The 17,683-nt window shown below is 42.2% G+C and overlaps 1 protein-coding gene across 2 annotated transcripts; it reads left to right on the top strand.

Moving 5' to 3' along the window:
- Positions 1-6,748: 6,748 nt before the first annotated feature.
- On the top strand, positions 6,749-10,790 carry LOC127305787 (transmembrane emp24 domain-containing protein p24beta3). 2 transcript variants are annotated; one of them, XM_051336313.2, is made up of 4 exons: positions 6,749-7,028; positions 8,943-9,129; positions 9,335-9,368; positions 10,335-10,790. In XM_051336313.2, the coding sequence occupies exons 1-4, from the start codon at positions 6,816-6,818 to the stop codon at positions 10,435-10,437; spliced, it is 537 nt and encodes a 178-aa protein (XP_051192273.1). In that variant the 5' UTR covers positions 6,749-6,815; the 3' UTR covers positions 10,438-10,790. The 2 variants fall into 2 exon arrangements, with proteins under 2 accessions (XP_051192273.1, XP_051192272.1); XM_051336312.2 differs by lacking the exon at positions 9,335-9,368 and having other exon boundaries at positions 6,764-7,028.
- The last annotated feature ends 6,893 nt before the right edge of the window (positions 10,791-17,683 follow it).

The raw sequence follows: 17,683 nt of genomic DNA, 5'->3' as shown, positions 1-17,683 counted from the left end.
GTTTCTCTTCTCTAGCTTTTATGAGAGCATTTGTAATATGATGCGTGAAAGCCAAATTTATAGCACTAGCATTAGGACTTTTAGCAAGTTTTTGCAAGAACTTTATAACTTCAGAGATGTGGCAATCATCAAAATTCAAACCATTATAATCTAAAGCAATGGGATCATCATCCCCAATGTTGGAAAAAATTTCAGCAGCTTTATCACTGGCAGTTTCAGCTTTTAGCGATTTCAGCAGTTTTTCGCGCTTTGCATTCGAAGTGGAAACATTGCTAACACCAATTCTTTTATTAGTATGAGTAGGAGGTGCAGCAACATGTGTAGCATTAGCATTACTAGTGGTGGTAATAGTCCAAACTTTAGCTATATTCTTCTCTTTAGCTAGTTTTTCATTTTCTTCTCTATCCCACCTAGCACGCAGTTCAGCCATTAATCTTATATTCTCATTAATTCTAACTTGAATGGCATTTGCTGTAGTAGTAATTTTATTATGATGATTCTCATTAGGCAAAACTTTTGATTTCAAAAGATCAACATCAGACAAGACTATCGACTTTAGAAGCAAGTATATCAATTTTCCCAAGCTTTTCTTCAACAGATTTGTTAAAAGCAGTTTGTGTACTAATAAATTCCTTAAGCATGGCTTCAAGTCCAGGGGTGAACTCCTATTATTGTTGTAAGAATTCCCATAAGAATTACCATAGCCGTTGCCATTATTATAAGGATATGGCCTATAGTTGTTACTAGAATTGTTAGGTAAGCATTGTTGTTGAAATTATTATTTTTAATGAAGTTTACATCAACATGTTCTTCTTGTGCAACCAATGAAGCTAATGGAACATTATTAGGATCAATATTAGTCCTATCATTCACAAGCATAGACATAATAACATCAATCTTATCACTCAAGGAAGAGGTTTCTTCGACAGAATTTACCTTCTTACCTTGTGGAGCTCTTTCCGTGTGCCATTCAGAGTAGTTGATCATCATATTATCAAGAAGCTTTGTTGCTTCACCAAGAGTGATGGACATAAAGGTACCTCCAGCAGCTGAATCCAATAAATTCCGTGAAGAAAAATTTAGTCTGCATAGAAGGTTTGGATGATCATCCAAGTAGTCAGTCCATGGGTTGGGCAATTTTTAACCAGAGATTTCATTCTTTCCCAAGCTTGAGCAACATGTTCAGTATCTAATTGTTTAAAATTCATTATGCTACTCCTCAAAGATATAATTTTAGCAGGGGGATAATATCTACCAATAAAAGCATCCTTGCATTTAGTCCATGAATCGATACTATTCTTAGGCAGAGATAGCAACCAATCTTTAGCTCTTCCTCTTAATGAGAAAGGGAACAATTTTAGTTTAATAATATCACCATCTACATCTTTATATTTTTGCATTTCACATAGTTCAACAAAATTATTAAGATGGGCAGCAGCATCATCAGAACTAACACTGAGAAAAATTGCTCTCGCATAACAAGATTCAAGAAACGAGGTTTAATTTCAAAGAATTCTGCTGTAGTAGCAGGTGGAGCAATAGGTGTGCATAAGAAATCATTATTATTTGTGGTTGTGAAGTCACACAACTTAGTGTTTTCAGCGTTGGCCATTTTAGCAACAGTAAATAAAGCAAACTAGATAAAGTAAATGCAAGTAAACTAATTTTTTTGTGTTTTTGATATAGCAAACAAGATAGCAAGTAAAGTAAAACTAGCAACTAATTTTTTTGTATTTTGATTTAGTGCAGCAAACAAAGTAGTAAATAAAACTAAGCAAGACAAAAACAAAGTAAAGAGATTGAGAAGTGGAGACTCCCCTTGCGGCGTGTCTTGATCTCGACAACAGCGCCGAGAAAATATGCTTGATGGCGTGTATTTCACACGTTCGTTGGGCAACCCCAAGAGGAAGGTATGATGCGCACAGCAGCAAGTTTTCCCTCGTAAAGAAACCAAGGTTTATCGAACCAGGAGGAGCCAAGAAGCACGTTGAAGGTTGATGGCGGCGGGATGTAGTGCGGCGCAACACCGTAGATTCCGGCGCCAACGTGGAACCTGCACAACACAACCAAAGTACTTTGCCCCAACGAAACAGTGAGGTTGTCAATCTCACCGCTTGCTGTAACAAAGGATTAACCGTATTGTGTGGAAGATGATTGTTTGCGAAAACAGTAGAACAGTATTGCGATGAGATTGTATTTCAGTAAAGAGAATTGGACCGGGGTCCACGGTTCACTAGAGGTGTCTCTCCCATAAGACGAACAGCATGTTGGGTGAACAAATTACGGTTGGGCAATTGACAAATAAAGAGAGCATGACCATGCACATACATACCATGATGAGTATAGTGAGATTTAATTGGGCATTACGACAAAGTACATAGACCGTCATCCAAGCGCATCTATGCCTAAAAAGTCCACCTTCAGGTTATCATCCGAACCCCTCCAAAGTATTAAGTTGCTAACAACGAGACAATTGCATTAAGTATTGCGCGTAATGTAACTAGTGACTACATCCTTGAACATAGCACTAATGTTTTATCCCTAGTGGCAACAGCACATCCATAACCTTAGTGGTTCTTGTCACTCCTCGATTCACGGAGGCATGAACCCACTATCGAGCATAAATACTCCCTCTTGGAGTTACTAGCATCAACTTGGCAGAGCATCTACTAATAACGGAGAGCATGCAAGATCATAAACAACACATAAGCATAGCTTTGATAATCAACATAACAAGTATTCTCTATTCATCGGATCCCAACAAACGCAACATATAGAATTACAGATAGATGATCTTGATCATGTTAGGCAGCTCACAAGATCCGACAATGATAGCACAATGGGGAGAAGACAACCATCTAGCTACTGCTATGGACCCATAGTCCAGGGGTAGACTACTCACACATCACACCGGAGGCGACCATGGCGGCGTAGAGTCCTCCGGGAGATGATTCCCCTCTCCGGCAGGGTGCCGGAGGCGATCTCCTGGATCCCCCGAGATGGGATCGGCGGCGGCGGCGTCTCTGGAAGGTTTTCCGTATCGTGGTTCTCGATGCGGGGTTTCGTCACGGAGACTTTTTATAGGCGAAAGGGCAGGTCAAGAGGCGGCACGGGGCCCCACACCACAGGGCCGCGCGGCCAAGGGGGGCCGCGCCGCCTGGGGTGTGGCCCCTCCGTGGCCCCTCTTCGTCTCTCCTTCGGACTTCCGGAAGCTTCGTGAGAAAATAGGCCCCTGGGCTTTGATTTCGTCCAATTCCGAGAATATTTCCTTACTAGGATTTCTGAAACCAAAAACAATGACAAAGAATCGGCACTTCGGCATCTTGTTAATAGGTTAGTTCCAGAAAATGCACGAATATGACATAAAGTGTGCATAAAACATGTAGATAACATCAATAATGTGGCATGGAACATAAGAAATTATCGATACGTCGGAGACGTATCAGCCCCCCTCTGGACTATAAAAAGGTTTCGATCTAAAAAACGCGAGGAGGAAGTCGAAGTCGCCAGAAACCCTCCAGTACGCCGCCACATCGCGAAACTCCGTCTCGGGGACCAGAAACTCCGTTCTGGCACTCCACCGGGACGGGGAATTGGAGGAGATCATCGCCATCATCACCACCGACGCCTCTCCATCGACCAGCCATGTTTCCCCCATCCATGTGTGAGTAATTCCCCCGCTATAGGCTGAAGGGGATGGTAGGGATTGGATGAGATTGGTCATGTAATAGCATAAGATTGTTAGGGCATAGTGCCTAGTGTCCGTAATTGGTACTTTGATGATATTGTTGCAACTTGTTATGCTTAATGCTTGTCACTAGGGCCCGAGTGCCATGATCTCAGATCTGAACATGTTATTGTTTCATCATGATATGCATTGTTTTATGATCTTACCTGCAAGTTATATACACATGTCGCTGTCCGGAACCAAAGGCCTCGAAGTGAGAGAAATCGGGACAACCGGAGGGGATGGCGGCGATGTGAGGATCACATGTGTTCACGGAGTGTTAATGCTTTGCTCCGGTACTCTATTAAAAGGAGTACCTTAATATCCAGTAGATTCCCTAGAGGCCCGGCTGCCACCGGCTGGTAGGACAAAAGATGTTGTGCAAGTTTCTCATTGCGAGCACGTACGACTATATATGGAACACATGCCTATGGATTACTTTGTACTTGAACACCGTTTTATCATTATCTGCAAATGCCCTGCTTTGATTGTTATATGAGTTTCTCTCATCCATGCAACGCCCGTCATCCATCCATGTGCCTACAGTATTTTTACTCTGCTGCTGTTATTTCACTACTGCTACTGCTATAAACTGTTACTACTGATAAACTCTTGCGAGCAAGTCTGTTTCCAGGTGCAGCTGAATTGACAACTCCGCTGTTAAGGCTTTCAAGTATTCTTTGTCTCCCCTTGTGTCGAATCAATAAATTAGGTTTTACTTCCCGCGAAGACTGCTGCGATCCCCTATACTTGTGGGTTATCAACGGTCCTTAGATCCGGTCGCTAGAGGTCGAGAGGAAGGGGAGGGGCGGGGTCCGGTCGCCGTCGCCAACGCATGTCGCGTTGCCTCACGCGTCGCCTCGCGGAATCTGATCCGCGACTCGGTAGTGGTGGAACGAGTTCCCCGGTTTCGACGCGGAACGGACGCGGATGGGTGGGCTCATGTGCTACCAAACGGGACAATTATATTTACCGGAGCGATTTGAACCCGGGTTTCACCACCCAGGGAATACGCGGGGAACCCACGCGGAACGAGTGCAACCAAACGAGCCTTCAGAGGCTAGCTAGCGACGTGAAAGTGGGATAATTATATCAGGATTTATTAACAAGGAAAAAGAGAATCTAGAGTTTGAAATGAGAGTCAAATTAGTCAACCCAACTGGCCCCACTTATCATATTTGTCCTACTTCTACCTTCTTTCCAGTTTTATTACTTATAGAAAATATGTAACCATAAATCCACCATCTGCATAATTGAGATGCACGACACAATACAAGTGATCATCACAGGATCTGTATGAACATCTAAAGAGGTGGAGGTCCAGTATGTACAACATCCTCTATATTGGGAAACAAATATCCATGCTATATCTTTTAGCCGTGTAGACACATTCATACATAAGTAAAGATTCTCGGTACACTTAAGAGACAATCATGAATGGAGCAAATTAGTGCACCAGTAAATAACCTGCAAGAGGGAACAATTTTTATCATTAAACACCTTGTCATTTTTACAAAGCCATAGCGACAAAATAACGGCAATCCTCTCACCTATTAAGTACTTTAAACCTATGATCCAGCTCATTTCGCTAGTTGCCTCAAATATTCGCAACGCTACGTGGTGGGTATAACGTAGAACCTATTTGGATGACTGGTCATACAGATTTACAAAACAAAAATTAGAAGATAAGTGTTCAATTGTCTCTTCCTGATGACAAAACACGCATTTTTTTACATCCATGCCAATTTTATCTTATAAGATTATCTTTAGTAAGAGTTAATTACCCCTACCAAGATACCACGCAAACTAATCTTTATTTTCCAGATTTTTTATTACTATCAATCGACACGTCACACCGGATCAAAGAACTACACATGAAGTCCATAGATAATTTCCACTCTCATGTAAATTCGAATGAAACTAGTCTGTCCCTTGCGTTAACTGGACCATAACTAGGCGCGGAAGCAAGGCATTCAAGGATGCTGGCCCCGGACCAACAAGATCATGTCTCAAAATCGCATTCGGAGGTCCACATTGTACATTTAGGGATATTGTTCTCAAATAATAGCATTGCTAATCCACTTATATTCGCATAATGACTTATCTTAGCTCCATCATTGATGTAGAAAGAGCCATATGGAAAGAATAATTTCTTTGTCGCTATAATAGGCTAGTCCAGAGTGCGAGTTCTAAGGTTTCTAATGAACCTGGGAAAAAGCCCTTGAGCCGACATACTCTTTCTTTATGATGGTTTGCCATATCCCATATTTAGAAAGAAGCTTGAATAACCATTTACTAAGAAGAGCGACCTCAAGTTCTTGAATACCAAGTCCCCCTTGATCTTTTGGATGGCAAACAACATTCTATTTTGCCCGTCGATGTTTTTTTTTTCACTATCTCATTGCCAACAGAATCATGACAAAAAAATGCAATCTTTGCAAAACTCCTTTAGGGAACTAGATGGAAACCATAAACAATAGCTGGCCTATTGCCAAGTACTAAATTAATGAGAACCAACCTTCCACCAAGAGATATAACTTGCCTCTCAACTTAGTTTTAAAAAATGAAGTCGTTCGTCGACGTGCTTCAATTTAGGATTTGTATGCCTCCGATAATGAATTAGGATGCAAAAATAGTTGTATCCATCTTTCTGGATAGATGTATCCATAACTGCACAACTCATGCCCTTCAGTAGCCCTCCTCGAGACCAACCGCGACTTTCACATATGGCTAATGTCCGACGTGGCCCACTAAACTATCTCGAGGGCGATTCACACAAAAAGGCAATTCCTAAATAAATGTGCCCTAAAAAAAGTTTTAAAATAACTAGGGACAAAGCCTCAAAATTCCAAAAAAGAAAAGGAGTAAAAGATCAAATTCCTCTCACATCGCAGTTCGCGAGCCGACCCTTTTTTACTTTGGGCTTGTGGGGGTTCAACACCCAAACCCGGAATCCGAACCCTAACATCAGGGGGCGCTGGATCTCTACGGCCCACCGCCCACGCTAGTAACTTGTACTAGTAGTAAAAAAAAAGGAGTATTTCCTCAAAAAAAAAAGAGTAAAAAAAAAGGAAAAAAACAGGCAGCCATGGCGAGGGGGCGGCCGGCGATGCTGCTGGTACTGGCAGTGGCGCTGTTGGCGCCCGCGGGGTTACAGGCAGATGCTCTATCGGTGACGGTCACCGACACCGAGTGCATCGACGAGTTCGTGCCTTCCGAGGGCGATAGCGTTTTTGGGTACTTCGTCGTCTTTAACAAGGGTATCTCTCGGAGCTCCGACCAACGCGGCATCTACCTCACGGTACTCGCCCATTTATCCTCCTCCTTCCCACATTCTTGCTGCGCGTTTGATTTGGATGTGAGGATTTAGGCTTATAGGTGTTTATGGGTTGTTTGGGGTAGGATTTATTGTCGAGTTGAATTGGGGATCAGCTGGAATCGCGTCCCTACTTTGGGGATCTACGTCTTGTGGTCCTTCGTTGGGATTTTTTTTTTGCCGATTTGGCGATCTCGACAGTAGCGCGCACGATTGGAGTAATTTAGTTCTGGTTTAGACGAACGGCACCTAGTGCCTAGAATTAACATTGATAAAGCCCACGAACGAGCCACATAGAGACGTATTCGTGCTGAGGGGATACCAAGTAGAGTTTAAGAGCAAACGAAACCGCGGGTTCTTAACACCGTTCAAGATAAAAACACAGAGCAAGCAAGCAAGCTAAAAGCGATCAAGCAGCAAGCAGCTTCACTAAAGAAGGCCCTGACACCTGTTGGATCGGAGACGAGGCCTTGACGAAGGTCTTCTTAAGTTTCTCGAGGATTGCCTCCAGGACAGACCTGTCCTTGTACCTGATGACTGGCCTCAACTGCTGAAGAAACAAAATGGTTTTGAACACACAGTAGTAAGCTTGTTTTCAATATTCCATAAGGCCCAGCATTGAGCCGCGGATTAAATCCATAACAAGCATCTCGGATTGTCAACAAACCCTGTAAAATGGCGAAGAAATCAGCTAGCGACTCCGGGTTCCACTGGCGCCCAGCATCTCCCGAACCCTAGCCCACATAAACTTGGCCAGGGCACTTGAGAAGAAGATATGCACGCTCCTCTGAGCACATAAGGCACACCACTGATCTGAAGGCCCCTGTCGGTTAAAGATGTGATCATTGCAGGTCAAACGACTTTGGGCGAACTGTTAGGTAAAAAATCTTTATCTTAAGAGGGATCGCCGTGGTCTCTAGCGTGTGCACAGTTAATAATGTATAAGGAGCTCGAAGAAAAGGAACCCGACTGTTCCAGAGCAGTAGTTTCGTGTTATTGTTATCCTTGATTCTCAGACTGCAAGCTGGAACCTTGTTTCTATGGTGCTATTATGCACTTGAGTGAAAAATTCAAAATGTCAGAAATCTCAGTGGAAGACCTTGTTCTCGGAATGTTCGTTGCTTGCCGTTTCTTGTTTCGGATGGAGCCATATGATTGTTACGTAATGTGCACATGAATTGGTATGGTGCTGTACCTAACTGAAGCAGATCATACTTTAGATGATTTCTGCGTGACAAATCAAATGTGCTCCCTCTGTCCCAAAATAGATGTCAAAATTTTGTCAAAATTTGGATGTATCTAGTCACTATTTAGTGTATAGATACATCCAAATTTAGACAAATTCAAGACATCTATTTTGGGATGGAGGGAGTATAAGTTTTCTTTATACCTCAATAGTGTATTCAGCATATGACAACAAATTGCTGTGAGGTTATAGGTTTAGATATATTGGTTTATAGGTATCAGTTGACTTTGTACCAATGCCATTAGATGAGTTAGTTTGTTCGTATCCGTACTAGTTCAGCAATATGATCAACTATCTGGTGCCCATTATGCTCAACAGCATTAGCTGGTTATTGGGAAATACCTAAGTTGATCCTACTTTATCTGTTACTACTGTAATTTGCCTTTATCTGGATATGCCATTTCAGTTCTCCCATCTGAATCTCTGTTTCTTTCTTAATAAATATGGAGTACTTGGATTTAGTTCAGGGACTTACCTGTTCCCCTCTTTTCCTCTATTTCAGTATCCATTACTAGAAAGCTAATCCGATACTGTTTTGGCATGTTTGCTTATGAGCAATTGCATTGTGGTTAGTACTGAATTATTTGTTCCATTTAGCAATTGAACAATGAACCACCTTTTCTGATTTTTAATAATGCTGTTTATGAATATAGGTAACCTCACCAAGTGGTAACACTGTATGCACGTTGAAGGGAAATTCTGGTGAGCACATTGATTTTAAAGCTCCAAGGGGTGGAACGTACAAGTTTTGTTTCCATAATCATTATGGAGCACCTGCAACTGTTTCTCTCTACATTCATGTTGGGCGCATACCTAATGAGCACAATCTGGGAAAAGATGGTTAGCTTACTGGCCCTGTTTCTTAAGATCACTATTTGTTCAAATATTGTTAGTCTACAAGTGTTGATCAATAATCGATTTGATTGGATTCTTAAATGAATTGTTCAGACAGGAACCAAAAATTACGGATTCACTCTAGTACTAAAAGATATGCACGTAGGCACAACCAGCAAGCAATATGCTGAAATCTTGCTGCAACTTGCAGGAAATCAAATGGGCTGTGGCAAATGGGCAACTTGGTAGGCAAGGATAAAACTACATAGTACAGCGAATGTTCTTGTAGTTGTGTAACTATGTTATGGATTGCGTCCGTTTACTTTCTGAGCTAGGTTACTAGCTCGACAGGTGCCTTTGTTTTTATGGCCATGCAGATTGACAAATTTAATTCAAAATCACCAAATCTAAGCATGTGTGTCAGATGTATCTAAGTTGAGTTATATAATTGAAATTTAGACATAATATGCTTGCATTCAATTTAGTAATTTGTTTCTCTAGAGCAATGTTAAACCACTATCACTGAAATTTCAAATAAAATAGTTGCATAGTATAGCCTCATCATCATCTTTATAAGATGGCGAGTCTTGCTATAAGAACATATATACAAGTGCTACTTTGTTAGTCGATTTTAGGAGTAAGATGTTAGATGAGTAATGCCCTTTTTCACTTCATAGAATGTTTAATTCAGTTAATGGGATCAAGTCAGGATAATTAAAATTTTATTCGCAACAATTCCAATTTGAATTTTTTTTTGGGGTGTCACTTGGACCGGAATTTCTTTCTATTTCATACACAGCAGCAGGATTGCACATTTTGAAGATTTAGCGAAATACTACATCTGTTAGTAATATGGTACTATCATCTAAAAAAGGATGCACAGGGGCCAGTAGGCACGAAACAAATCTACATTGGGGCCCTTATTAGTTCAATGCCAAGTTTTGCCTTGCCAATAAGTCCAATATTTGGTATGCGAGCAAAATTTGGCTTACAAATATATTACATCCAAAAATTGGCATGCCTTGCGAAATTATATTAGCTATTGGCAACATACCAATCATCACTTACCAAGTTATTGGCTTGCTGACATGTTGTCAATCCCTAACTTTGGCTTTGGCAAGCCAAATGCTGGCATCGGACTGATCAGCCCCTGGATCTGTGGCCCTGTTAGTTGTTCCTCACCATGAACCTTTTCTCACCTATAATCTCAGGTCACAATCAGGCGGAGGAAGCCATGAAGAAGAGGTTCCAGGAGTGGATGGCCAGGCATCATCGCACATACAAGGACGAAGAGGAGAAGGTGCGCCGCTATAAACTATTCAAGGACTGTGCCAATAGGGTTGACAAGCTTAACGCGTTGGGAGATGGAGTGACCTACAAAACAAACGACTTCTGCGACCGTTCCAAGGAAGAGATGTTACCCTATTACTCAGGAGGCTAGGCCACTGTGATCGACCCCAAGTGATGGCAAGGGAGTGGCTCTTGTGATATAAAGGGACGGCTGTTGCAGTTTACTTAATATCTATTTGCTTTGATTATAGTTAGCTGTGAACCTGTAATTCTGTTCGGCAGCTGTCCACACTTAGACCCTGGAACCAAAATATTCCTAAGCCCCACTACAAGGAAATTTCTCAACATGCAGCCATGTCACATGATCGTTTTTTTAATCCTCATATACTCCGTAGCAGCAAATCAATAATTGCCTTTGAACAATAATGTCAGTCAGACTTGCCTCCCTCAGTTTTTCCTGTACATTCGCCTTCCTCATTAGTTGTGCTTAATGGTTGCAGTAACGCTAATGCATGGCTTCTTCGGTCATGAGGGTTTGATCTTCTCTCAACGAAATAAATCCCAGTTTTCTCCATGTACGAGACCAGACCAGGAGCTCGCCTTGGTGTTCGGAAAAGAGCTCTAAATCGTGTTTTTCTGACAGGCCTGCCTCCTTTAGTGAGTTCCCAAATATTTTTTAGCGGTGTAAGATTATACCAGCAGAATTGACCGTGCGTTGCTACGGGACAGAAAAATAACATCGCGAATACAAATGAAATAAGTTTTTATTGGCATGATTGTGACCCCGGATGGCGCTATGTGCAATGATAAAATGTGAGCGCATTATATCACTATAATATCCTAATTATATTTTGTGGCTTATGTGATCACTATGACATATTGCTATTTGATTCTAGGGTTTTATAAAGCCCTTTTCCACTGTCATATTTTGTATTTTATAAAATAAATTGTCACAATTTTTTCCTTAATTTTCAAAAATATGTGCTCTTTTTTTGTTCCTTGGTTGCTTTGCTTCTCTTTTAAAAATATTGGACTATCCGTCCTCAACTGCTCCTTCTCCTGCTCGCGTCCTCGGCCGGCGTTTCCTCGTCTCACCCCTCCCTCATGTTGCTCCTTCGTCTCTGGGTGCTCTCGTCTCTACCTCGGTCCATAGACCCGGGGGGAGTTAATTTCCTTCCTCACAATTACACGCCTTGGACAAGACAATGATGTTGCGGCGTTGGTTCGTATATGAACCCGTTGGACTCAAAATTTAACTGAGCGAGGTGGGATTATTTTGTACACAAAATATCCACCGTGATGCTAATTGTTTTGTTTCCCTGATTTTAGGAAGCGCACTTTGTGGCTCGTGGGAACCAAACCAATCCCACCAACGCAGCCAAATGGCCTGCGGACAGTTGGGAGCCTTACAACGAACAATTTTTTCACTTGGGAAGAACCTCGCTCGCTGCCTATTGAGGTACACCTTCCCAACACTTGCTCAGCCGACATGTGTCCAACGACGTGTATTTCTCCGTTTAGTGAAAACATAGTGATCGGGCGTGATGCGGTAACCGAGTCCTAATCCTGAAAATATCCTTCCCCACAGACCAGGAGCTGCATAGGCCGGCCTAGTATCCGTTCGACCGCGCCCCCCGCTGCCCAGGCCTCTTCTCCCAACGTCACCATGACAGCCGCCACAGCCACCGCCACCGCCGGCCCACCTTCCTGTCCGGCCACCACACGCGCCGCTGTTTCCCACAGCGCCGCCCCGATACCCGGCCTGCAACCCTGCGCCGTCCCGATGATTCCCCTTACTCCTGCGCATCCCAACCACGGTCCTCCAGTCAACGAAGCGCATGGGGGCAGGTGCCTGCTTCGGAGTCCAGACGCAGGCGAGACCCTACGACGAGAAACACCACCGCTATTGGCCGCCTTTGGTCCACTGCCGCTCCACCGTCCTCCAAGATGCAGGTCGCTTGCCCGACCATGTCGGCCTGCCGGTTCCACGGGTCTTTTTTGGCTGTGTGTGCTGCTTCGTGCTGTGGACGAGGTCAAGCTAGCTCGAAATAGCAGCCTCGATGATGACCCAGACGACCGGTGCCCTCGTCTCGTCTCCATCCCCGCCCTGCTGCGCCCCCTCCTACCCACGAAATTGAAGCCGGCACGGATCTGAATTGGGAAGCTCCTGATTTGGACCGGCGGGCAAGTTGGTGAGGTAGGGAAATCGGGAGGTGAGGAGGGCGTCTGTCGGCATACGCGTGGGGAGGCGGCCGGAGTGGTTGTTGAACGGGACAGCACGCCGGGCGGGGAGAGCCCTGCTGGTTCATCGCGCTTGCGGGGGACGACGGCCTATTAGTCCATCTAATGGTCCTCTCTTTTTACCTACTAGATGACCGGTTGCGCTATCGCGCAAATGGCAGAATTAAATTAGAATTTAACTCATAAGTTTTAGTTTATTATAGTATTAAGAAAACGTCAATGTCAGCAAACATTTATCAAGCAAAGTAACAGAACATATGTCGATTTTATATACATACATTCAACCATTTCTCTTACTCAGTAAATAGTAGTGGCAGCAAAGGTATTCTGGTAATGACTAATTTAAATATAATGCTATATTTTTATTTACATGTAAATAGATTCGATCTTTTTATTTGCAAAGGAAGATGACCCATTCCGCCCGGGCGCAAACACTAAAGCCATACATATTGAAATCATAAGCATTGTCTTAGAAATAGTAATATGTGACACATATATACACGACTGCAGCACCACAACAACATATTCACGGTATAAATGAAAGTATTTATAAGGAGTTTACATGTATCCGGAATCAGCACTATCAAGTACCAATACACCACTGCAATGCCACAACAATATATTTCTATTAATAAACCATGATGATGCTCGCAATATCACCTCAAGCAGTGGATTACTCAAGCAGCTCTGCTTCAACTTCAAGCTCAAGTCCTTTATGATGTTGTCGTAGTCCTCCAAGTGATAGAACATAGTTGGATGTAGTGAGTAACCAGAGATGATGAAAAGAAAAGTCACAAAATAAATAGGGTTTAAAACGTCAACCTAGGTGTCCAGAAAGCCTGTTTGGTCTTCTCGGTTAAACCTCTCCAGGACCCCCAGGAACTGAAACAACATAGACAGGCCTCTGAAGAAATTTGTGCATTTTCCCAAGCAATTTACGAGGAAGTGGATAACCTGGTCGGTGCGGTCTTGGGCGATGACACTATGGAAATTGGCATCCTCGAGCATCTGGGATCATGTGCAAACAGATGTTAGAATGGTTCACCTCTTTAGAAACAAATCTTTCCAGGTTTCATGCAAATTTTACTTCAAACATAGAAGCAAACTTTCCGTAGGTTGAATCATGAAGGTCATAGCCTCTCTGCTGGATGTATGTAGAAAAATCGTCTGATGGCTCCCCAGCTTTCCTGCGGTAGTCACTGGTCAGGACTTTGCCCCTAGGATACATCGTGCCGGTTTTAGATATTCGATATCCCATCAACCTAGGCACAAATAAAATATAGATCAGGTTGTATAGAACAAGTAACTCAGACAATGAAATGATTTCCTTCAAGAAAAGGCAAATAAACATTCTATAGCAGCAAAGCTTGATTTAACTCCTAAAAAAGACTACAAATTACAGCTCAAAACGGAGACGAAAAGATTCCAAACAGAGAAGCACAGCGGTGCTCCGTTTTCCATCAACATATAGAAGAAAAATATGACCTATCTGACCTGAACATCCAAAACCATAAAAATTGAAATAAGTTTTAAGTAGAAGATCACCGTGAATCCAAAGTTTTTCTAATACCGAGCCTGAAGAAAGTAACCAGTAGAACTCCTGACGTTACATTGGAAACTATGGCTCTCTTTCAGAATACTTGCTAGGATATTACTATTGCACAAACAATTTTTGAAGGCATATATTACCTGATGGGTCAAGGGGGTGTTACACTGTTACCTTAGCTAACCGTACCAAATAAATGGATGTGCAGTAAACAAGAAAAATGATAGAGACAATAGAAAAGTGATTCACCTCATATTTTTCATCGCGCTATACCCTTGTAGGTTTGTCTCAACTTCAAGATGAGTAACTCAATTGACCCTGAGAACCAAAACATTGGCAGCTGAATTTTTGGGTGGTATTGCCAACTATTCTTTTTGGTTTCCTCGTAGAAACAAGGATCAGTCAGTAAATAGGTAAGACTGCTTTCGGATGGTATTGCCAACTATTCTTTTTGGTTTCCTCGTAGAAACAAGGATCAGAGCTGAATTTTTGGGTGGTATTGCCAACTATTCTTTTTGGTTTCCTCGTAGAAACAAGGATCAGTCAGTAAATAGGTAAGACTGCTTTCGGGTGGTATTGCCAACTATTCTTTTTGGTTTCCTCGTAGAAACAAGGATCAGTCAGTAAATAGGTAAGACTGCTTTGGAGTGGAAATATGGTTTAGAAGGCAGTGACTTGGCCATGTGACAGGTAAACAGATGATTTATTGGCAACAGATGAAAAATACAACCAACTGTCCAAAATAAATATACTGTAAGCTTCTAGAAAGTACTGGGAACCACAATAGCACCAAGGCAGCAGCAAGCTGGTAACCCCAAGCAACGAAAAAACCTAAGAAGTTTGTGCTTTCTATCAACAACCATGGCAATTGTTTTTCCGAGCACTAAATCACCATATGGGAGCCATCATCATAGCATTTTTAAATTTAACTGTGATATTATATGGCAATTTTATTTAACAACAATCTTAAACCCTTGAGCAACAACAAAAGGTATGTCTGACCAAAAGCATAAGGATCTTAGTGCAGTTTTTCTGAAAAGAGAACGTAATAAAATATATTAATGCCATTGTATGCAATCCTACCGCAAAATGGTACGAAAAATTAGAGACAGTAAATATGAAGCAACTCCTACGTAATATTCTACTTGCTTTCTCTTGTAAAGTAGACCATGAAACTAATATTCTACCCACCTACACATTAAGCAACTCTCACCTAATATTATGACTGCTACCCAGTTGCTTCAGACCCACTCCACGAACTGCTCCTTCCAGAGTAAACAGTCAAGCTGGATGCAAGAAGGAACACAGAATATATTGTTTTCCCACAATTCATGATAACATGAAAGCACCACAACTGAAGATTAAACAAGCTGCTGATATTTTGTAGAATACAGAACCCAACGATTGCCAACACCTTGTGGCCCACTAAAATCATCACCATATATATGCAGATATTCAACTGAAGAAAATTTAGTGGATGGAGTAGAGTAACAGCTGAAGTGGCGAACCGCTGCTGTTTTGCTCGGGTTGTAGAGGTCACGGAGCCTCAACATCATCTGTGCGCACAGCCTAGATACGTCTGATGTGTGGACCTCCGCCGCCCCATAGCCGCATCACGCAACCCCTCACGAACAGCGGGAATCTCCATGACTTTTTGCTTGTCAATGCGCCATCTCATCAAGCTCGTCGATGCACCGTCGCGATCTCCATCGCTGATCTTGAGGATCTATTATGGCAGCAAAACCAGCATGTATATTAACACTGGAAAATTACTGAAGAAGGGATATCCGCTATTTTTTAGAAGAATAAAAGTGCAACAGAACAATTGATACAAAGGTATAGTCAAGCATACCCCAAACCCCACCTTCTTATGTGCCTATCTTGGCGTAATTGTCCATTTCATTGCGGACCCCTTGACAAAATTACGGTGAAGAAAGCTATATCTTACTTAATTTGTGGATGGTGCCTGAATAACCTCCAGCGCCAACTGAGCGTCAAAATGCTGCAGCTCACTACCCTGAAGTAGGACAACCTCTGAACATTTTGAAGTCGGGTAATTAGGCCAACACATAAAACGAGGACCATTAAATGGGTTTAGAAACGTTGGTTAAAAAATGTGGGTAAAATTTACAATAAGGGTTAAATGGTAGTCGGAAATATATATTTAGACCTGCAGTTAACAGAAAGTGTCAAACCTTAATTTAGGTTATAGCTGGCAAGAAAATATCTAGGTGTGTGAGTGATAGGGAGGTAGTACCATGAACATTGACAAATATGCATATTATCACATATGCCAAAAGTGGCCAACTGTACAACAAAAGGAATTTGCTATCTTGAGTAGATCATAAGCAAATGAAAGCAAGTATATATGCTATAAACAAGATCCGACAAGAATGAATAAGCAACTGAAAGCAACTTTACCTTCAGGCTCATCTGCACTGCGGAATCGGCTCATGGACGGCGGCGAGCACAGGACGCGGCGACATTGAGGGAGGGGATCCCTCCTGGGCCGGTGAGGTGGGAGGTGCCGGCGAGTTGGCCTGGCCGGTGAAGAGGGAGGAGTCAACAAGGTCACCTGGCCGATGGGGAGGAAGAAGTTGGCGCCGACCGACATATCCATAGCGAGCAGAGCGAAGCATTAGCAGCCTAAATAAAAAGGAAAATTTAGAAATAAGTAGCTGAACTTATATTGAAAATGAACAAATAAATTGGGCCAACCTAATTTTGGAAACAATACAGATCAGGTACATAACCATGTCAGTAGTGTCTATATACATGAAAAAGCACGCATTGTAAATGCATTTTAAACCCAATCAATAATAAGCACGAAGGTGTATACAAACGATTCTTCTACCTTAATACCTTTGACATCAAGTAGGTTCATTAGGTTCTCCGAGACCAAGGCACCAAACAAAATATACAGTGGTGTTGAGAAAATTAAACCTCAATAAGACAAAGCTACATAGAAGCGTTTATTGGAGTACATTATCTACGTGCAGATGCCACATGGAAAGATATTCTGCTAGAATACATATCTGAATCTTTTACTGGCTAAACTAAGGAGATATGAGGCCACACTGAAGCTCCAACAACTTCATACACTTGGTCAAAAGTGTACCTCTGTGCAGTGTAGTGCCCAGACCTGCTTCTCTCTGACCAGATAGAGGGTTCAGACAATATGGTATGCAGAACAAGTGTGCATGCTTCAAGCTTCCACGTGATGAGGCTACTTGATCAAACAGTACAGGCAGTTTACTATTCTTAGATATCAGAAAGAATTGAACATGTGGCTCAGCTTTAGCAAGTGCAGCTAGTAGAATAGTTCGTTGATTTTTTTTAATTTGCTTCGCTCTAGGAAATTGAAAATTTATAGCTTCTAATTGTATACAGATCTTCTTTCCAGAACAGGTATTCTTCTACAGTATATAGTTGAAAAACGCAAAATCGAGAGAAAACCAGCTAAATCAGCTTATCAGACACAAT

This window comes from Lolium perenne, chromosome 6 (genome assembly GCF_019359855.2).
Source record: "Lolium perenne isolate Kyuss_39 chromosome 6, Kyuss_2.0, whole genome shotgun sequence".
Classification (NCBI taxonomy): Eukaryota; Viridiplantae; Streptophyta; class Magnoliopsida; order Poales; family Poaceae; genus Lolium; species Lolium perenne.
This window is presented reverse-complemented; position numbering and strand designations above follow the sequence as displayed.